This window comes from Pogona vitticeps, chromosome 5 (genome assembly GCF_051106095.1).
Source record: "Pogona vitticeps strain Pit_001003342236 chromosome 5, PviZW2.1, whole genome shotgun sequence".
NCBI classification, from domain to species: domain Eukaryota; kingdom Metazoa; phylum Chordata; class Lepidosauria; order Squamata; family Agamidae; genus Pogona; species Pogona vitticeps.
The window spans coordinates 145,399,045-145,422,943 of record NC_135787.1 but is presented as its reverse complement, the minus strand read 5'-3'; the positions used below and the strand labels follow the sequence as shown (position 1 = coordinate 145,422,943).

At 39.8% G+C, this 23,899-nt stretch overlaps 1 protein-coding gene across 2 annotated transcripts in view; it reads left to right on the top strand.

The window, feature by feature from the left end:
- The window catches only part of PTPRR (protein tyrosine phosphatase receptor type R), a 130,264-nt gene that overhangs the window by 86,900 nt on the left and 19,465 nt on the right, over positions 1–23,899 (top strand). For both annotated transcript variants that reach the window (XM_020786087.3, XM_073000378.2), the window contains 3 exons: positions 6,125–6,277; positions 9,363–9,473; positions 10,292–10,554. In XM_020786087.3, the coding sequence (XP_020641746.2) occupies positions 6,125–6,277; positions 9,363–9,473; positions 10,292–10,554 (527 nt within the window). The remainder of the gene's footprint in view (positions 1–6,124; positions 6,278–9,362; positions 9,474–10,291; positions 10,555–23,899) is intronic.

The window sequence follows — 23,899 nt, the reverse complement described above, 5'->3', positions numbered from 1 at the left end:
GTTGTATTGGGTTGGAAATATGAAAATAGAGCATTCATTTCTCCAAGATTTTCCTTGATCTCAGAACTTCATCACAAAAATTTACAGCTAAAGATTGTGTCATACATGCATTTCAATGGGAAATGGTGCCTCGATTTATGACCATAATCCATTCCAGAAGATGGACGTAACTCAAAATGGTTATAAGCCGAAGCACCATTTCCCATTGAAATGCATTGGAATGTGATTAATCCATTCCAGAAGAGAGAGAGAGAGAGAGAGAGAGAGAGAGAGAAATTAAAATAAAATAAAATAAAACACTGCAGGCCCCATAGGAACGTGCTGGGGCTGCAAAAATAAGTAAATAAATAAATAAATAATGGAGCAAGCCCCGAAGGTGCTGGGGCTTTAAAAAAAAGCAACGGAGCAAGCCCCGTCGGAAGGCCCTGGGGCTGCAAAAATAAAAATAAAAAATAAACAGAGCAAGCCCCGAAGGCACTGGGGCTTAAAAATAAAACAAAACAACAATTACAGCACAGAAACATAACCCCCCAAGCCCAAACCCACCTTGCAAAACCCTCCCAGAACAGTTTTCAGTTTTGAGAGACTGTTCTAGTTGCTGGAGGTACAGGATAAAGAAAATGGAAGGATAAAAACCACTCCAAATCAGACAAGAAAGCTATCGAAGGCTCAAATCAAGTCAACTGAAGTGCCATCTGCTCCTTTATTTCCCTCAGAAGTTGAGGACCTAAATCTACATACAGTAACTGTGGATCTCCTGCCTTCCAATTTACCTAACTTGGAACTTATATCCAACTCCTCTTCTTCTGCCATAAGCCTGGAGGTAGATGAGACCCACATCAAAGGCAAACTAAATCAGCAACCAAACACTGTTGTCAACTCTACCCTCACTTCCTCCAATACACAAGGATCCAAACCCAGTGGCTGCAATTGTGGACTTGTTGTCTCTCAAATCATCCAGTTCGGCACTTTTACCTAGCACTTCATCTCTGGCCATTAATATACAATCAGATAAGACCCCTGCTGAAGGTAAACTTGTTCAGTCACCAAAAATACTAATGGTGCTTTCAATAAATCATTGTTTCTCAACTTTCCTAAGCCTAATGGAAAACTAACTCAGCTAGGAAAGAAATGTCATCTCTTACAAATTCTTGAAGAGGCAGGAGTGTCCCACCTGCCAATCAAAGGCATAGAGAATGTTGAATATCTTTGCTTTATTAACCCAACCTATGGGATAAAAGCAACTTTCACAGACCCGACTTCTGTGTATCCTATACTTACACAAAGGCAAGCTTTTACTAGTTTAGGGGTTCAGGTGAAGAAACACTTTGTTAATACCATAATACAACCACTGATCAAGGACTGGTTTGCTAGGGATAGACAAATTATAGAACAGTATAAATCTTTACCAATTTATAATTTAATACATTTAGACCCTAGTGATGTAAGGGGATCACTACACACAAAGGACCAGCTAATGACACCCATCAATCACAGTGACAGATAATTTCTCCTCCTTATCACAACAATACACCCACAACAAGACACATTGATCACCTATCTCCTGAAAAGGACAAAAACCTATCTCACAGCTATAAATACTCAACTTCCAAGGAAACTACATCAGAGCACAGAATGCTGTCCTCTGAAGATGCTGGCCACAGAGACTGGTGAAATGTTAGGAAGAACAACCTTCAGAACACGGTCAAAGAGCCCGAAAATCCCACAATAATCCAAACAAAATCTTCAGACTTCTGAACACAACACAAGCCTCTTGTATACAAATTCTATCAGAGGCTGCTGTTAACAGACCCAAGGATCTGCCAAGCACCACCGCCTCCAGCCAGATCATTATGTTTAACTGATTTGGTTAAAGCCCCCTTTATAGAAGATAATAATATAACTCAAATAGGTTATTTTCAAAATAAAACACAAAAAGTTACAGTGGAAATTAGCATAAATCCTCAGCGGACAGTTAAGACAATGCCACAGCTATATCTCAAACTGAGGCTCATGCTGCACAAAATTGTATAACTGATGATAAGCTTTTAGGCTTAGACATCATATATGAAGAACAGCTACCTTCACATACCTGCACCATCTAATGCAAAAATGCTCTCAATTAGGTAAGAAGGAGCTGTATGTCCCTTTTGTGGATTTCAGTTCAGCCTTTGACCTCGTAGATAGAGCCCATCTGTGGCAAAAACTTTCTACCACCAACATAAACAATCCTCCTGTTGTTTTTAATTCAGATGCTTCACTCTAAAACCACCTTCAGGGTAAGGCTTGGGGCAAATGGACTGTTGTCTGAGTCAATTCCAACACAAAGAGATGAATACCTGAAGGACCGCCTCCTTCCATATGAGCCTACCCGGCAGTTAAGATCTTTCCTTTTGAAAGAGCCATCCCTTAAGGAGGTAAGAGGGATGGCTTGTAGAGAAAGGGCCTTTTCGGCAGCTGCCCCCAGACTATGGAATGCTCTGCTGATTGAGCTTCGTCTGGCACCGATGCTGATGACATTTCAGCGCCAGGTCAAAACCTTCCTGTTCCAGGAGGCTTTTAATTGAAATAACATCAACTGTGGGTCCTGATGGCAATTTTTAGATTGTGTTTTAATTGTGTTTTAATCATTTTATCTTTAATTGTATTTTAATTGTTTTCAATTGTGAGCCGCCCAGAGACCTTTGGGTAGAGTGGGTTGCATATAAGTTGAATGAATGAATGAATGAATGAATGAATGAATGAATGAATGAATGAATGAATGAATGAATGAATGAATGAATGAATGAATAGATAACTAGATAAATAAATAAATAAATAAAAGAGCAGTCTGTCAGGGATGCCTGTTGGCTCCTTTCCTCTTCAATTTCTATATTAACAACATACTCCAAGAATTGAGTGACTTCGAATTTTTCCCACCCACAATTAGGGATGTCAGGCTCTCAGTTCTTCTATATGCAGATGATATTGCAATGGTCTCCACAACATTAGTTGGTACGCAAAGACTTTTGACCAATTTGTGCAAATTCTGTGCAAGAGAACACCTGACCATCAATTACACCAAAACTAAAGTTGTAGTTTTTGGAAAGAAGAGGAAATCCCATACATGGAAGCTTGATGGCAAACTCATTGAGCAGCTATGCAATTTTATATATCTTGGCCTTTGTTTCAATGCCCAACTTTCATGGAAATATCAGCTGAAAGCAATTAATCTGAAAACATCCTATCAGTCTCTTTCATGGTTTACCTCAACCAATGGCGGGAAGTTGGTGGCCACTGCAGTTGAGGTGTTTGCCAAGAAAATAGTACCCCACATAACATATGCGGCAGAGATATGGGGATACTGTATATAAAGACTCACACTGAAGAAGTGATCCAAAATTATTTTATTCAATCTCTTCTAACTGTCCCTCACAACATACCCTCTGCATATCTAAGGGCTGAAGTAGGATTGATTCCAATTGAAATACACTCTCATATTGCGCTGGCCATGTACTGGCTGAAATTAACCAATATGAATGATTCTTGCCTTCCTAAGAAGTGCTACACAGAACAGCTTCAGAATCCATCTCAAAAATCCTGGGTGAATTTAGTTAGACCCATTTTGCAGAACTATGGGATTGACACAGACTCCCTTCCTACCTTTGTTTCAAATAGAGCTAAGCAATTGGTTAAAGAAAAAAATATGTCTTTACGTGGCAGGATCTCTGTGCCATCTCAGAAACGTTCTATAACTGTTGGTTCCCTTTGTATGAAACATTATTCTGTTTGGAGGACTTCTTCGGTAATTTAACCCCAGTCCCTCTAAGAAAAGTGTTTACAGTTCTGCGTTTTCAGTGTATGCTGACTGCAATATTAGTAGGAAGATATGAAAATGTTCCTTTTGATCAAAGACTTTGTACATGTAGATCAAGAGACGTTGAAGATGTTTCTCATTATTTGTTAAGATGTCCTTTATATCAGTGGTCCCCAACCTTGGGCCTCCAGATGTTCTTGGACTACAACTCCCAGAAGCCTTCACCACCACCTTTGCTGATCAGGATTTTTGGGAGTTGAAGTCCAAGAACATCTGGAGGCCCAAGGTTGGGGACCACTGCTTTATATGATCACCCCAGGAGCAAATTCCTTGCAGGCATACTTAGAACTTTGTGTGACAGCCCTCCCTTGGCTCAATTCTGCATGCTGCTTGTGGACAGGGATGTATTTACTACCCACCAAGTAGCTAAATTTGACCTGGCAGCAAAGAAGATTCGTGCCAAGCATCCAAAATCCTAAATCTTTCTTTTTAAATGTAATTGTGATATGACAGTGCCACGTATGTTTGATGCTGTCATTGATATATTGCGATGACCTATGGTTTTAAGCAATCAACCAATAAAGAAATGTGTTAGCAGCAAGAGAAGTGATATCACACCTCACATGTCATCCTCTATATTGCTTTGCACAAAAAAGTCATGTCAGAAGCAATATAGTATTGCTTACTATGGTACATAAGGATAGATACTGATGGGTGAATCATTCTTAATCCCAGTGCAAAACAATGGGACAAACTTGTCCCATAGATTCCAAGCAGTACATAGTCTGATGCATCCCAGAGTAATTAAAGTGTGTTCTTGATCAGTGGTTCTTAACCTTTGTTACTCAGATGTTTTTGAACTGCAACTCCCAGAAACCCCAGCCAGCACAGTTGGTGGTGAAGGCTTCTGGGAGTTGCAGTCCAAAACTCCTGAGTAACCCAAGGTTAAGAACCAGTGTTCTTCATAATGCTGCGATATGAATACTTAACTAAGAATGCAGATTTCCTGCGTGGCCTGAAGAGCAGCAACATAGCTCTTTGTCAGGGATGGGAATCTTTGGGCCTCCATGGTTTCTGGACCTCACTTTCCAGAAACTGTAATTGAAATGGTGAATATTAAGGGATTGTGGGAACTGTAGTCCAAATGCCTGAAGGCCCAATTATTCCCCATCACGGGACCTTTACTGTAGTCAGAGATTGGATCATTTGCTTAAGGGGAACATGACACACTGGAAAACTATAAATAAATAAATTGATTGATTGATTGATTGATTGATTGATTGATTGATTGATTGATTGATTGATTGATTGATTGATTGATTGATTGATTGATTGATTGATTCTGCTTGCTTGCTATCACTAAAAGAGGTAAGGAACCAAATATGATCTGTGGATTTAGAAGTCACTGTATTTCGCCCCTGGAGTCCCCCTATCCTACAGCAATGGAATATACCTCATTCCCAAACATTTGCCTCATCATAACTGATTAAAACTGATTATATGACCTCTAAAGCCCCTTACAGTTCAGGTCCAGGCTATCTGAAATACTGCACCTCTCTCTATGAGCCCCCATGAATATTAAGACCCTCAGGGGAGTGCCTTCTCTCATTCCCATGACTTCCACGAGCATATCTGGTGAGGATTTGAGAGAGGCCTTTCTTTTTCGTGACTGCTTGGAATCTATTTTTTGCAACTGCTCCCAGGTAATGGAACTCCATTCCTTGAGAGTTATCATTGGCTCCTTCCCTCCTTTCCTTGTTCCCTCAACTGAAAACCTGCCCCCTTTGGAGAGGCTTCTGAGAAGTCAGTTAAGATGGGGAGGCACAGACTTCATATGCAATTACAAGCCTAGAATAATGTTATGGTTTGAAGATTGTGCGAGCCTGCTCTCAACTGGAGTGGATGTTGACTTCCAGAATTTCTATGAATCTGGTAAAAGAATGGCTAAAAAGGGCATTGGTATTTATAGATTTAGCAGGCATGAGATTCCTAGGCCAGTCTGTCTGATCTTTGCTGAACTTCTGGGTAACTCCAGGAGAGGCATGGGGATTTCATGGCCCTTGAGATGTTGTTAGTCATCAACTCCCATGAGACCTTGCTGGCAGAAAGCAGTGTGGACTGATAGCTGTGGCCCAGGAACTTCTGAAGTGTCATATTTTATTTTCAGAATATCAGCTGTGGGTGAGATCATCCACCTTTGCCCCCTTAGCACTTATTTATGAGTACAGCTAGTTTTGAGACCAAAGCATCTAGGTTTGATAGCAGTGAGGTTGTTTCTTTAATGCTAAGTGCTATACTATTGTTTTATTCTCTTTGATTTTTTGCTAGGTCCAGAAGAACTGTGTTGAGCTCTTTGTATCTCCCATAAATGGAAAAGGACTTTCTGATACACTCCCATCAGAAGATGTTCTGAGATCTCTTAATATCAATGTTCTACAGCAGAGTTTATCGCAGTTTGGAATTACAGAAGTGTCCCCAGAGGTAAACAACCAGCAGGATAATATGCTGCCTTCTAGCTAAGAATACTGTATGTGTCTCATTGGTGCTATGTTCCAAGGTTATTTTCATTTTAGAATAACACAGCGATGGGACTGCAGTGCACAATAAATAAAATATGCTAGAATAAAATTCATGAAAAATTTTGTTCTGTATTTTGAGGGGGTGGGGGGAAGGGAGAATGCTGAGATGGTGGTTAAAAGCATTAAAACAGGTTTTTGCAGTTCCTTCAATGAGGCCATCCCAAGAAGTCAATGCCTGAAGAAAATGAGATGGAGCTCCTTAAGCCATTCCATGCATATCCAGAAGCTGACCAAATTGGCACTTAAAACTGGCCTCAGTACTACAGCATCCCCAGTAGCAGGTCCAAGTGTTGGGGGGACATCTCTCCCTCTGTTTGTAATGGATGTCTGTCCCACTTCAGTTTGGGTCAGGGGATGCCACAGCCACCAGATGGCTTAGAGGAGGCACAGCATGCTGCCCAACACACTCTCCTTCAGCATCTCCCTGTTTTGCCCTTGTGACGGCCTCCCTCAAGACTCACAAAGGGAGGTCATCACATCACCTTAAAACCCTTCACTCTTCTTTACTGCCACCAACCATTCCTTAATAAATAAATCATACAGCAGGCCAGTATAACTTGTAGAAATAAAAACTTGGTTTATTGAATACAAAAAGAAGGGAATGGTAAATCACTTGTTAAAGGAATAAAAAATCAATCACTGTTTCTCAGGCACTAGCTATCACAGACTCTTTCTCACTGATACTAAGATCACTTTAACTCGCAGCTCAGACACTCATCTATCTGCTATCTCCTATCTCTGATCTATCTGACTCACTCACACCTCACACACACCTTATATAGCACAGCTCTTCCCGCCTCTGCACCACCCTCCGCCCTCTCATTGGCTGAGATTTTCCCTCGCAGCTGTGACGGACAGGTAATGCTATGGCTGACCGTAACAGCCCTGTTCCCCTTACAACAGCATCATAGACACTCACATACTGTAGTGTATTATTTGGGAAATTCTGACCCATAGAGGAAGGGTGTTTACAAACCACTGCCAGAACTCTCTCTTCCAGTGCAAGAATGACACGTGAATCACTTTTGATTTTGTTCAGGTTTCTGCAATTTCCACAATATGTTTCTGCAAAACATTAGAGTCTTTTCCCTTTGTGAAGGGAACCAGAGAGAGAGAGAGAGAGCGCACAAGCACAGAAGGACTGACTGATTGATTGAAAGGATGTGAAAAATCTACCAGATCTTCAGATTCTTTGTGCAGCAATCCAGGATCTATTGTAATTTCATGCTATTTGCACGCACGCACGCATGCACGCACGCACGCACACGTGAGTTCTTGCAATAGTGACAACTCTTATCAATACTGACAGGAAATACCTTGCTCTCTCACAAGGCAGTTTCATTACTGCTCTGCATGTAAAATCAGATAAAGAGGGCCCTGCATGATAGGGAATACAGAAAAAGCTAGGTTCTAATGCAAAAAGTCCGACTGTTGCCAAACACCAATACAGAGGATACATAGTGCTTTGAGTTTCAATACAAAGAGAGCAAAAGTGGAGCCTTCATGAGGCCATTCTCCGTTCTTTCACTGTGCATTCCGGTAAGAATGTACAGGGGCTTTGGGGGTTCCAAGAATAGCAGGAGATTGCACCAAAAGCCTCTCCCATCCAGCGTTCTGTTGTTGCAGTGGCCAAACACATGTCTTTGAGACGTCCACAGCTAGAAGATCAGCGTAGACCCTTTCCACTTATTGGCATTCAGAAGTATACTGCCTCAGATACTGGAGGCAATGTATAGTTATCATGATGATGAGCACCAATTGAAAGCCATATCCTCCTTTTGTAACACTGACATAAGAAATATATCCAGAGGGATATAGTGTTTAGTCTGCAGATTGTTAAAGCAAAAACAGCCAAAGACACATGTGACACACCCTAAAATACTATCTATCTATCTATCTATCTATCTATCTATCTATCTATCTATCTATCTATCTATCTATCTATCTATCTATCTATCTATCTATCTATCTATCTATCTATCTATCTATCTATCTATCTATCTATCTATCTATCTATCTATCTATCTATCTATCTATCTATCTATCTATTTGTCTGTCTATCTATCTATCTATCTATTTGTCTGTCTATCTGTCAGTCAGTCAGTTAGTGAGTTAGATAGTTGTTTTTACGCCTCCATTCTCCTTAAAAGAACCCAAGGTGGCTTATGTACATCATTAAAAGGACAGTGTTTAAAAGCTAAAAACACTAAGTATACAAATATTTTAAAAATAATTAAACAAGTATCATTTTAAAAATGGGAAATAAAATCAATACTAAAAACACATTTAAAAGCAACAGAGCACAACTGTCCAATTTGGGAAAACCCTCACAGACTGCCAGTCGCTATCTTTAGCCTGTCAAAGGATAAAGGTCCTTGACTAGCAAGTTTGGCCTGGCATAAGCTTTGGTAGACTTCAGATTTATCACTTCAGTAAACAGCTTTCTGGAATAGTTCCATCTGAAGAACGAGCCACAGTCTTTGGGCCTTCATGTCAAATTAAGTCTATTAGTCTTCAGGTTGCCACAAGATTCTTTGTTGCTTTTGTTTCAATGTAGAAATATAATTTAATTTCTTTATTTCTACACATTGACTTTGTTTGCTTGTACAGTAACTTCCAAGGTTTCATTTTGTACATGCTTCTTCACCTAGCCTGTTGGAGGAGATGTGGGATGAGATTCATAACGGATGGACTGGAAGTGTAAGCAATTTCAGCTGTATCAGATGGTTTCCAAGAAAGAATGAGTCTTGGCCATGCAACTTGACACAGTTTGAGATGCCAATGAGAAGACTTTTAGAATACACTAAGGAAGTAAAAAAAAAAAGTCATATTTTAATCACACAAGCATGCTTCAATTCTTCCAATCATTTTATGATCTGGAAAAATCTCTCAAAACCAAAACATCTTATCTACTTGACAGAAACTCTCAAGTGTATGTCCTGAAATATGTAATTACATGTTGTTTTTCTTTTGTCTTTTTGTCAAAGAAAAATGTTTTGCAAGGAAAGCACGAGTCGGGCAAACTCTGGAGCAAAGAAGGGTTTTATGCTGTCATCATTTTTCTCAGCATCTTTGTTATCATCGTGACATGCCTGATGGTGAGTTTATGTTTTTCTTTGATTGTGCTCATCTAACAGCAAAGCCTGTCTCCTTGTGCCAAATGGCATGTAAAGAAAATAGTCCAATATTTAAGTGTTGACAAAAGTACAACAAAATTATGTAAAGGCAGATTTGACATTAAGGTGTAAGGGTGCATCTGAAACAATTACGGCTTATGTGCAAGTGATTTGAAAAAAGGTACTCCTTACACTTCTTTTCTTAAGGAATGTAAAATACATTGACCTTGATTCAGTCACACGTGGTTGCAGCTATTATTGCTGAGCATGTGGAGGCCTCTTCAGAAATCCATAACTGCACAGCTTGGCAAGCAGGAGGAGTAAACACCAGGGACTCAATCCATACTCTTATTAAATTGTAATTGGTATGTGTTCAGCTTTGGAGAAGTCTCCATGTGATGGTCGTGTGTGTATTTCGTATATGTCCTCTTTTATGGAAGCCAGTGATCAATTTTCAAAGGCTTCCAGAAGACAGTCTTCTGGTTGAAGGTGTCTTCAGCATGAAGGACTATCCAGTCCAAGTCTGTTTCAAAGGTAAAGAACCGCAGGGGTGGGGTGGGTGGTGGGTTGGTGGGAAACGACAGCAAAGGCCTTGATGTTCTCCATCCAGTATGGACAATTCCTGGTCAATAAACGCATCAGTCTCACTGTTTACCTGGTCATTGTCTTCTCTTGTTGAATGAGATGAATCTTACTGCGTTTACTATTATGATGCTTTCTGTTTCTGTCAATAGTTCTTTGTGTCCACTTTAATATCTGGTTTGCAAGATTAAATGAATTCTTTTCTCTGCTTTGAACAGGTTCTATACCGCCTGAAAGAGAAAATACAATTTTCTGTGAGGCAAGATAAGAACAAAAAACAGGATATACATCTTTCATCCCTTCCTCTGCAGAGAGCTCAGACAGAGCTCAAGACAACAAATGGAATGGTCCAACCTGAACAAGCACCTAAAGTTATCAATGTTGTGGTTGACCCTCAAGGACAATGTGCTCCAGAGAACAAACCCACTCTTTCTACCAGTCCATCTCCTTTCAAAATGAAACCAGTTGGGCTTCAAGAAAGGTACGGTGATAAGATATAATTTATATAACGTAATATAAGATATAATTTGTATGTCTTAAGTCAGGTATGTACTGTAGAACCTTCCCCCCCACTCCAGATGTTAATTACTAGCCTGCCATGATACCTCACCACTGGCTGTGCTGGCTATAGCTAATGAAAATTAGAATTCACCCATACAGTTCTCCAATCCTGTGTTATGATGTTCTAGGATGGGATGTGCTGAGGAATTCTTCTTTTAAGAAGAATTATCATCTTCCCCTTAAACTGTCAAGTTCTGAAATAATGCTGAGGACATCTTCAAATATTTTCCTATTAATTTTGTGTGCATTCAAAATGTTTGGAATTAGAAATGGGCATGAATCAAACTATGAACAAAAAATAATAATCGGATAATTTTTGCCCAGTAAAATTACATGAAATCCTCTGTAGTACAGGTTGAGGGGCATAGACTACACTGACATAGGTTCTTCTCTGCACTCACAAAGGACGGTGTTGGTGTGAAAACTCCATTTTCTTAGGTTCACCTTGGTTCTGCCAACTTTTGTCCGTCTCCTATGAAGTGACTTCCAAATAACACAGCTCTTTGTGTGACCAGGAACAGGATTTTCCAGCCGTCCCGTCCATTTTAAGAGGCAGACAGTTCTTTTCACATTATAGTCACAGCATTTTTTCCTAGTTCCTTCAAAGATCACCAGTGATCTGGAGGGGGCACTTTTGCCTTGATTTTAATATTTTCATATGACTATATTTAATATTTTAATATGATTCTCAGTGTGGTGTAGTGCATAGAGTGATGGACTAGGAGTCTAGAGAACAGGGTTCAAATCCCCACTTGGTCATGGAAACTCACTGGAGGAGTGGAACTGGCAAAACTACTCCTTCAATATCTCACTTACCTTGAAAGCCCTATTAGGCTCATTATGACATCAGTTCTGACTTATATGCTGTTGGAGTATTGCGTACAGTTCTGGTCGCCACACCTCAAAAAAGACATAGTGGAACTGGAAAAGGTGCAAAAGCGAGTGACTAAAATGGTGACTGGGCTGGGGCACTTCCCTTATGAGGAAAGACTACAGTGTTTGGGGCTCTTTAGTCTAGAGGAAAGGCGCTTGAGGGGGAGACATGATTGAGATGTGTAAAGTTATACAGGGATGGATAAAGTGGTATCAGGAGACAGATATCTAGTTGTCTCCTGTGCTTCCAGAGGCATCTGGTGGGGCCACTGTGAGATACCAGAAGCTGGACTAGATGGGCCCTCGGCCTGATCCAGCAGGGCTCCTCTTAGGTTCTTATGTTCTTATGACCTGACAACACAGAACATGCAACACACGATATGAACAAAGCAGAAGAGTGGATGTGCGGTTGATGTGGAAGCTTTGAGTCTTTTTGTGTTAGCTGCTACCCCTCTCCATATGTCACTGAGTGCAATGCCTACTAGGTAATTGCTTTTATCAATAAGGATTGGCTTTTACTGAGTGTGACATCCGCCTGTTTTGCAGAGGCTTAACTATACCATACCAGGCTAATATATTCACGTCCACAGGAGCATAAAGCTAAAGCTGTAATCTCCGTGTTTGCAGTTGTGTTCCCCCACTTGTTCCCAATAGTTTTCCACGAATATTGTTCATTGCAGAGACCTTTTGCAACAGTCTTTCTTCTAGGTCAGCATATAATGCTAAGTAACACCTTGATATTGGAGGTAGGGGACAACAATGATCTGGCTGGATGCTCTTCCAGGTAACCTGAAATTTCCAAGATGTTTGTTTCTCAGAGGGAAGGCACACAGCAGAGTCTTGGTAGAATTGAATTTAAGCTGATTTCTGTCATAATGGGTACCTTGTTCTGCAGTATCTAATGCATCCATTAGAAGATGTTGGTGAGGGACAGTGACATCTAGAGGGGAAAGGAAGTATTGTCTGTGGAATTTCCCATTTTGGACAAAATACTGCAACTAGTTGCTCGTTTGGGAAGAAAGACTGCCTAGTACTCATTGTGTAAGAGACACACACACACAAAGAGAGGCAGAAACTACGTTGTTAGCCATTATAGGTTAAGTAATGGATTCAGCAATCCATTCTCATTTGTCATAAATATAAGACCATCTGCTTGGTGACTTGGAATTAGCTAGAATGGACCCTTCATACGTGTTCATTTCCACTCTCACTACTTTTAGGAAGGGTGTGAAGAAGGCATAGTTTTTTTTAATTGGCCTATGATATTGTGTAATTCGTTGCGATTATTTTAACTATCTGCAAACTTAACTGGTTTTTAATTGGTTTTAGTCATATTTATGTTTTATGACATTTAAAGGATTCTATTATTGAATTTGTTGTTATTTATTGTTTTTATAATGTTTTGTGATCACCCAGTAGTGAAAAGGCACAATAGAAATGTAGATAATGATGACAACGACAACAATAATAATGTAATTTCCCTAACAATAATACCATAAACGAATAGTTAAGATTACCTCTTTGTGTTTTGCCATTGATATCTTTAATTTTAAATGTCAAATGTCCATTTTCATTACGGTTGGCAGGGTGAGGGATGGAAAGTTGCCACTATTTCCAGCTGAGACTTTGCAGGCTCTCACCCTAAGAGGCAGTGTGATATAGTTGCAAGAGCAGACGTGGGCACCTGTTCAAGTCCAGGAGCCTTTGGATGAGAGCACCCACAGTCCTTCATAATTGGCTATAATAGTAGAGTTACTGGGATTTTCAGCTAAAAAAAAATCTGGGGAGCAAATTTACACGTCTCTTTCGGGCTGGTATACGTACGTTCAAGTCTAGAATGAGCTTTGCACCCACCCACCAGCAGAGCTCTTTACTACTGCCAACTAATTTGAGCAATGATAGGGAAGAGTGAGAGGAGAGTTTGAAAACAGTAGGCAGTGTTTCTGGTCAATAAGGGTTTTTGATGAATCAGTATAGTGACCTTGAGTGACTATATTGTTTTCAGTGTTCAGAACATTCTGCTTGGACATTATTTGTTGGTATTAATTTTTTTTAAAAAATCAAAACATTTAAGTCACTGAATTAGCAGTATTCATCTGCTACATAGGCTATGAGTTCTGAAATAAACAGTGGGATTTGCAAAGTTTGTTCACCATTGAACCCAGTGGTACACTTGTCACTAACTTCTTCAGAAGGATATATTAAATAAATCATGACACAGTGTAATACTTTGTGTGCTGTTGTTCATCTATTTACCTAATTTTCAGACCTCCTAAGGACCAGATGATTTTTATGATATCCTGATACATAAAACCATAGAATCCAAAGATGGTGTACTTTCATTTTCAAATGCTTTCAATGCTATATAGATATATAGATATTACAATTTAAATGCTATATTGCAGGAGGTCATTGAAGACAAGTCTTGACATATTTCAAGCCTGTGAAACTGAGAGAGACTAGCTATTCTACAACATAAAAATCTTGTCTACTTGCTCCAATAGAAGTAAACACCCATGTGCCCTTCACCCATTTTAAATTAAACATTTGTATCACATTGCCATTGAAGTTATTAAGGAAAATAGAGAAAAGGGGCTTTCAGAGAAACTTTGTCTCCCTCTTCTGCATCCATTCTGGCACAGCTATTTCAGCTCAGAGCAAATGGTTTCCTAATACATGCACCTTCTTCGTGAAAAGACATTTAGTTGTTGAAAATAACTAGCTTCCAGTCTCCCATGGATAATTTGGTTTCAGTAATACTATTAGTAAATTGAAAAATTGTTTTATCATCGGAAGTAAACTGAATTAATGTCAATGAAAACAGTCTGACTCAAACGAAAAAATGAAGCTGGGATGATTTGTAAGGACCCACCCCAAAGCAGAGCCATTCATGTTCAAAACTGTTCTTCCAAGAAAGTAAGGTAGGTTTATTCTGTTGCAGTGTTTGACGCAACATAAATGAATTAGATGCTCTCTAGCATTCTTTCTGTGTGCAACTAGATAAGAACATATAAAGATGGGGCACACCATCCCATCCTCATCCTCCTGCATTTTTCAAAATGCAGGAAAATCAATCCTTTCAATCACACAGAGAGTCTTCAGGTGTAGAGGAGACTCTTCTCCACATACCATTGCCAATCAAGTGTAGAGGGTGACAGAAGTAATGACGGAAAGAGTGGGCCCTGCACACATTTAGGCCACATGGTTCTTGAATACTTGAACAGAGCATATGTGGGACTTCTTTATAATTTATATCAGGACCAGAGGTTGGGATAGTTATTTTTGAAACTATAATTCCAAGATTCTTTCAGCCACCATGACCACGAGATTTCCAAGCTCTGAGAAGGACTGAAATGGCCAGCATTCACATGTGATGAGCAAGCAGCTTCTTCAAATTCTTCTGTGGGGTAAAATGAGGTGTTCAGTGGATTTTAATATCTTTTAGATACTTCTACTACCTTTTAGATACTTAGCAGTTCTTTCCAGAATTCCTTCCTTTCTAGTATTTAATTAATTGAGCAGAAACACTGGCATGAGTATTGCCACTTGTGCTATATATAATAGAATTATTATTAAACATTTCCTGCCTTTTTACTCCAGCATTCTGTTAAGAGCAATAACTTGACATTAAGCATTGTGTAGCTTTCTGTGAACTAAATAATGAAACTGAGCCAGTGTTTGTGGACAGCAACAGAAGCATGAGAACCTACTATATTTACAGGAAGAGATCTGGAATTTCCTGGCTGAAATATACAGCTCTGCATAGATTTGGAGGATAAATTTACTCTATTGTGTTGAGATGAATATGCTTGTTTGTGTGTATGTGCTTAATATAACCCTTCAGTGTTACTTTCCATGCTATGTCAACAAGAGTTGTTCAAAGTAGAGATGCACAGTGACCCCCCAAAAAAAGAGACTTTGTTTGCAAAAAGTTTTTCAAAAAGACTTGACACAACAGAAGGCATTTAACACAACCCCTTCCAAACTGGAAGTACACATGAGAGGTCCTGGAGGCATAACAGGTAGCTCTGTTTCTGGTGATGGCAGGTTTATTGACTATGGCTCCCACCAATTGTGCATTGGATGGCCATGGAAAGTGGCCATGCCCACTGTTATGCAAGCAGAAGACTCATAGACGTGGAGGGATCCATCTGGACCAAGAGTCTGACTCACACAATATATGCGTACATCAGCACCATACTTCAGAAAACTTACCTTTTTGGGCTACGAAGGGCCCAACTAGGATTGCTGTGGTAGCTTAGGGATTCTGGTCATTGTAGGTCGATGTGATTCCATAGCCTCCTCACCCTGTCAATATATTGCGGATGCTTTTCTGAAATCCTTGCCCCTTAGCAACCAATAGTATCAGATGGTGGGATGTGCCCCCTTCTACTCTCACTGCTTTTAGAAAGGGTATGATGACAGGTCTTTTAAAATTGCCTTGTAATGTTATTTAATATATTATGATGATTTAAGTGTTTGTATACTTAATTAGTTTTAATGCTGTTTACGATGTGTGTGGCTTCATTTGATTTAACCATAATGATTTTATGGTTAAGACGTTGTTGTTGTTTGCTTGTGACAGCTAATTACAGTTGATTGATGAAGTGTGGCAGTGATGGGACATCTTGGTTGCACAGTTAGGTATGTGATTGGGCACCAAATCCAGATGCCCCTTGGCCCCTCATCAATTAGCTACAGTTGGGCACTGCAAGTTACACAGCCTTTATATAAACACCAATAGGATTCTCACCTTTGAAAGCAGCATTCTAAAAATCATCTTTCTGATTCTGTCCCCTCATCTGCTGTTATCTTCCCATCCAATTCTTTTGTCTCTTGTGTATTTGATTTGCATGTTTTTAAATATGCATCTCAGCATGTGGCTGAATTATATGGTACAGTGTCAATTATTTATTTATTTATTTATTTATTTATTTATTTGATTTATATCCCGCTCATCTGGTAAATCTATACCACTCTGGTAAATCTATACCATGTAGGGTGGGCTTGGAATAATGGTTTGTGTTATTTTGCCATTTTAAAACCAAGAAAAACATGAAAGGGGGAAGGAGCATAAATAACTTATGGCCTTGGATATTAAAAATAGAAAGGTCATTTGACTGCATGTTGAACCTTTTTTGCTGCATCATGTGACACATCGCTAAGGAATGTCCTCCATCAATCCTACGACATAGCTGTCACAGAGTTAATACACCATAACACTCATAGATTCAGGAAAGCAAACCAGCTATTGCTTGTGATAATTCACATCCTGACCTTGGTCGATTTTGTATGTTAGAGATAATAACATATATGCCTTTTACACAAATTGTCCCAGAATCCTTCTCAAGCTCTTATTGTGGGTAGATTCTTGTTACTGTGGTTGCTATAGGTTTGAGTTTATACACAGGAAATGGTGGTGCCAATCAATTTCATTCCCAAGGTGACACGAAACCTTCTTCAACCCCTTGTGCTTCTCCACCCATTGCATTTTCTTCCCTTTGGCTGAACTTAAGACAAATTAATCAGTGGCGGACATCTGGCAGACAGTTTTGGTAGTTTGTCAGTGATTTATCTCAGTGACCTCTTAAAGGTTTGTTAGATTATAAGTAGCTGTAACAGAAAGGGTAAGTAGCAGCATGTCCAAATCCTTGTCAACAGATTTAAAAGGAAGCGAGGAACTGTGGCTCTCCAAATGTTTTGGACCACATCTCCCATAAGTTCTCAATGTTATGCTGGTTTGATGAAATTTGAGGGCCAAAAACATTAGGAGAGTCACAGTTGCCCACCCCAGTTAGAATTTGCAAGTCTCTATCATTTCTAGAGGAGGATTTTTTTAAAAGATCTATAGCTGTGTGCCTTTAAGAATGTGAAATAATTGGTTTACAGCAGGAATAGCAAACACATGGACCTCCTAATGTTGTTGATCTGCACCTCCAGTTTGCCCTAACCACTATAGTCACAGATGAGGCAATTGAATAACATCTGAAAGACCATATATTCCCAACCCCTTGTTTATAGGGGTTATATCATGGATCAGTAAAACATCAGTAAAACATGTGGAAGCAGGATCATGTGCCCATGTGTTGAAATCATCAGTATGTTCGGGTGTTTCTTCCCCCAGATCTGCCAAACGTGTACAAGTGTCATTACTGTAACATTTCCTCCCCATCCATTTTAGTTTATTTTTTATTTAGTTCAGTTATTACAACACTGTTCAGGACATTTTGAGATAAAGAACTTTCACCTATTTAAAGTGTAGGAAGATGACAACAAAATTAAAAGCTAACAATAAGTCTGTGTTGATGAAACTCTCACCAACTATCCTGGATCAGCAGTCCATCTATTGAAAAAATAGATCATAGTCACATCAGTTTTGAGGCTGGCCCAGGAATTTAACAAAATGCGCTGCCCTCACATCATCATCATCATCATCTTAAACCTACAGAGCTGGAAGGGACCCTGTGGATCATAGCCCTGGCCAAGGAGTTACAGTGGGGAACTCCCAACCTCTGCAGCCTAAAACGCTGAGCTATCCAGCAGTAGTTAGAAAGCATGTCTCAGAAATTGTTATAGCTCTAGATGAACATCCCCTGAAATGAAATAAAAGGAAAATATGAGTTTTTAAATTAAAGCCAAACATCCAACCTGATGATAGTTAAAGTATATGGAAAGACAAAAGATTGCATCTATAGTATATGCAACAAATAGGAGACAAATTGAACTGTCTTTGTGTTTGGTACAGGAGGGCCCTGTTCACGCTCACCCTTGCAGAATTCCTGACATCAAAGCCTAGCTTTGTGCCTGTTGCGCTTGATAACATAAGTCAATGTCTGTCCATGTAGACTCATCCCGACTTTTGTTTCTTTATTGCTCTTGAAAGTGATGGAACATCAGGGCAGAACATCAGGAAGTGGGGGAGCTTGGAAATTATAAGTTACACATAAGTTACCTGTCGTTCATTTATCCTTCTAATAAGAAAAGTCTCATATATCATAATTATAACTTAAAGGATGCTGCTTAACAAGGGATAACTGAACCAATCTAGCTGTAATGGGGGGGGTGACCTCACAAAAGGTGGAGGGGAAATATCACTTGATTCAAGCATAGGCTTCATACTCTGACAGAGGGATTGAGGCAGGCAATACTGAGGTAGATGGAAGGACAGTGTACCTTTTGCAAGAAGGCGCAGCAGGTTATAGTTTTCCATTCTAAAAAAAAAGAACAACAAAGGAACTGTTTGGGCTGCTTTTGAAAAGAGAAATGTAAAGAATTACTTTTTTAAGCAAATAGAACACAATGGTAATTATTTATGGGCTTGGAACTATAATTGCAGCTAATTGTTTTTGTAACGTAAGCCCCCCAGGACAGGAAGTAGAGATGTGTGCTTCTGTTTATATACACATGCACATGTACTGTTTTTGTGGGTCCTCCACCATGTTGTCTGAAAGCACAGTTTGCTTGAAAAAGTCCAACTGGATGGTTAAACAAGTGGAGAGAAAAACATGGAAGGCCGTCTCCACTTGCTTTCTGAACAGTCAGTTCCCGATGCTTGGCAGCATAACCTTATCGAGGGAAGTGCCGGAGTGAACTGGCAGTACTTTAGAAAGCCTGATTAAAAGAAAAGGGAGAAAGCTGAAATGGCTCTCATCGTGTCAGCTCTTTTCCTGCACAGGATGTTAAGCAATTCCTGTCCCAACCAAATACTGATTGCTGAAAACTTTGTCTAGAAGTACTTTTGAAAACCCATTTCCTTCATTCGCTTTTGACATGATGAAGTCTAAATAACACTCAGAAGCAACTGAGGAGGGTGGAGGAGGAGAGTGGATTTGAGCACTGAAGATGCAGAATGGTTCATGGGCACTTTTCACATTGCAATCTGCGTATGTGGTGGTGAAGGTAATATTGTCCACAGGGGTTGCCAGTGCAAATGTTTGTGACTTCTCTGATGGCACTGCTATCTCACTTCCAGGTCTATGTTCGTGGCATGGGAGAAATTCATAGAAATCACCTACAATTCTGTTACATACTTTCCAGCCACTTCTGTTTTACAGTAATCATGAGAATACTCCAGAAAATGCTTCCTCGTCTTTCTAAATGGCTCACATTCAAAGCCTGGAGTGCTAAGTTAACAGTGTTGTGAAGAAGCTCCTGCAGATTTGTGCTGAAGGAAGGAGCACAATGCAGCACTTTATAACCATGCTTCTTGAAAAACCGAAGTGGCTACTGGATGACGAGGAATTTTTAATGAAAAAAAATCTAATTGTGACTTAACTCCACTATACATACAGAAATGGGGATCCAGCCTTACCTGAGATCCCTCATTGCTGCTGGAGTGGGAATCCATTGCTAAGATTCTATTCTTATGATCCTTTCAGCCCATCTTGGCTCTAGAACTGTATGTCATTCCAGATATTCTTAGGAGGCACTTCCAACCAACCTTCACCAGCATAGCCAGCAGTGAGCTATGTGAGGAGGTGCAGTTTGGTGACATACAGAGGCAGGATTGGCTCCCTTACTGGCCTACATGAAGCAATCAACTTCTGGTAAACTAGTAATACAGTAGGACTACCATATACATGGGACCAGTACCCATGGTTTCACTTACCCACTGCCTGAAAATATAAATAAAAAACCCAAGAAACATGTATTTCTAAGGTATATTATCAGAACTGGCCACTAGAGGGGACCAGAGGCTATGCTATCTATAGCGTTATTCTACCTGCACTTTTTGACTTGAAACAAATCCTCCACGGATACTGCAGTCCTACTGTATAAATCATTTTTAAGGAACAAGAAAAGTATTTCACAGAACATCTCTAGTCGCCACTCCTTCCATTGGCCTTTCAGTGCCATCCTCAGAAGGCTTCAGAGTGGGGATCCTGCTTGTATTCCTGTGGTAAGGTAAAGGTAAAGGTTCCCCTTGACATTTTTTTTGTCCAGTCGTGTTCGACTCTAGGGGGCGGTGCTCATCCCCGTTTCCAAGCCATAGAGCCAGCGTTTTGTCCGAAGACAATCTTCTGTGGTCACATGGCCAGTGCGACTTAGACACGGAACGCTGTTACCTTCCCACCGAGGTGATCCCTATTTATCTACTTGCATTTGCATGCTCTCAAACCGCTAGGTTGGCGGGAGAGTGGTAGAGACTGAAAACACAAACCAAGCCCATTTGTTCTGTAATCAGAATGCCACAGTCCTGCCAACTGATTAATGGCTTCCTTCCACCTGCACACAATTGGCACAGTCTGACAAAGAGCATCCTAAGGGGATGGGAGGGGGGAAGAGAGACTGTCAGAAATTCCAAAATGAACAGACAGACAGACACACAGACAGGAAGGGCATCAGTAGAGCTTGGAAAAGTTGCTTTTTTGGGCTTCATCCTGGCTGAAAGATTCTAAGAGTTGGAGTCCAAAAAGCAATAGTTCCATGCTCTGAACAATATTAACATTCCCTGACTGTTAAAAATTGCATTCCTTGGTTGTTGAAAGAGAGAATGAGCAAAATCCTTAGCAAGCTCAGATCTACTTTTAAAGAAATCCCAAAGTTTAAAAAAACAATTGGGGGAGAGCACACAAAGAAATACAATTCCCAAGTATGGAAAAGGGACTGGTTCTGGCTTAAGGTGCAGGCAGGAAATTACCCCTCTGATGATTTATAGTTTTCACCAGCCTAGCTAGGTGGAGTTTCCTGTAATCATTTTCCAGTTCAGTGCCACTCCTCCTGCCACATCAGTCAACAACTCCTGAAAAATTGCTATTTGACTCCTTTGGGCAGGGTTACAAAAAAATCTCATGAGCTGTGGTGTAGTGTAGATGATTCTGATCTCTGCCAAAAAAGGGGGAAGGGAGTGTTTAACCTGATCTCAGAATATGATTATTGCATAAAGATGAGTATCTTCACATTGATGATAATTCATTCATAAATTCTTCTCTGAAGTTTGCTCTTGCTTTGAAATCAGTTCAGTTTTTATTTAAGCAGCAGGTTTACACCAATGCCACAGGGTGGCGAGAGAAGGTCTCCTCATTTTTGCACGACTCCCAACACCATGAGGATATGTGTCGATATAGACAGCATACTATGAGCACTCCATGTGTCTGAGGAAGCGGATTTTGATCCACAAAAATCTCACAAATTGTCTTTAAGGTACCACAATATTGTGTGCTGTCCCTCCACCCCGACCCTTTCTTCCAACATGGTGAGTGGAAATATATGTAGCCGCCAGTTCTCTCCCTAGTCTCCCAAGCATACTAAGATTGAGACCATCTTGCCATTTGGAACAAAGTAGGGAATGAAACACTAGCTTCACAACTCATGAACTTTTGGTCCACAACTTTATCAGCAGGGGTGCAGAGCCTGGGACCAAACTCTCACCATCATAGCCTGTCCCCTTTCATGCCATTATAAGGGTCCACCTAGGGTCTCAGGCTTTGGACTAGAGATCTTCATGAATGGGATGTTGTTGAGCTGGCAACCCTGTAATATACTTAAATATTTTAAAAGTATTGATATCAATAACATTGTACTTTATCTCTCTCATTAAATAACATTTGTATTAATTATTGGCCAGTATTGATGTCAAAAATATTTATTGCCTGTCCTTAAACCATTTCTAGTTCCTTTTTTCTAATGTATGTATCTTTGCATCTTTTGGTGGAGAATTAGTTTGCATTTGAACACCGAATTTATTCCCTAATCTTTTGATCTGGAAAAAGGCAAAATTCAAAGTTATAATTAGATCTAAACATATTTCTTTTTTCTTTTTTTGTTAGAAAGGAAGTGGCCTGTTTGCCATGACTGACAGATAAAACAATGTGAAAGCCAAAGAAAATATTAACCTTTCAATTGTGCTTTGTTACAAAACAATATGAATGTATTTGCTCTAGGAAAAATCACAGACCATTTGGGTGAGCATGTGGTACAAAGGAGGATTGGTCTGGTTGTCTCTGCGTGTTTCGTTCCCTTCCTCTGACAGCTGACCACATTTGAATAGTTTCATCCCTTGTCTCAAAAGGATGTGGAAAGAACAAAAACAAAATACTGAAATAGGGACTGCTTCCATATGCATGTGAAAATACTCCCAACATACCTCTTGCATTGATTCAACACCAATATACATGTCACACCATGCATAGTGTCATTTACCAGTTTGTTTCTTAGTTGATTGGATCTGTGCTGGATCAAACCAAAGGTTGACCTAATCTGTTCACCCAAAGCCATTCTGTTCACCCAAAGGCCAATCTGATGCCCATGGAAAACCCACAAACAGGATGTGAGTACAATAGCATCCTTTTGCTCATGCTCCCAGCCAAGGCCAGCTCAAGTCATTTTGCTGCCTGAAACAGAGCAGAAAATGGCCTCCGCTGTTTACCTAAGTCAAGGCACATGATACCTATTTTTACAGGAGGCATGAAATCACACAAAGCCTTTCTCCATCTCTGCAATAAAAAAAATGCAACACCAACACATTGAAAAGCTAATCATTTACTATCCTTTCATGACAAGGCTACTTGAAGTGACCGCCTTATTTTGCATAACGGCAGGATTGTTTCTGACCTTGGCCACTGATATATGGGGCATACTAGAGGTAAATCAGAGCCACTGTGGCTAGTAGCCATTGATAACTTTATGCTTGATAAATCTATCCTGTCCATAGATCAGTAAGACTGTTCAGACTGAGAGCTGGCATGATCTTTTATGGTAGCAAATTCCACAGTTTCTTCTTTGTTCCAGAGATTTGTAACTCACTTTTCATTATAAAGTGAACAGAACTGCAATGAATATTATAAATCATTCCAAGTAACTTATGTGAGAGTTAAAAGTATTTCTATTTCCCCTCAAGCAAAGGAGCAACAGAGAGCTTGGTTTAATAAAAGGAATCAGAATGTATTGGAAGATTCGCCTGGACATGCACACACCCATACAGGAAGAGAAACAGAATGTTGCCATGATATAACAATGCACATTATTTCTAGTCTAATACAGTATTTGCTTATTAGCTCAAAACCCAGGTAACAACAGGATGCTTTTGAAAGGGAGAAGCTCATGAAAAAGGGAATTTATTTATTTATTTATTTATTTATTTATTTATTTATTTATTTATTTATTTATTTATTTATTTATTTATTTATTTATTGGACTTATATACCGCCCCATAGCGCTACAAGCACTCTCCGGGCAGTTTACAATTTAATTATACAGGCTACACATTGCCCCCCCCCCCAGCAAGCTGGGTACTCATTGAACTGAATATCACCAACAAGAGATTCTGTAGTGTGCCAATGGAAGCCAGAGACCTATAATATCTCTGTGGTAGCAATTCACTGCTTGGAAGCAAATTGAGAAAGAATCACCATTTAGATGTGCTGGAATCCCCTCTCTTGATAATTAGAGAT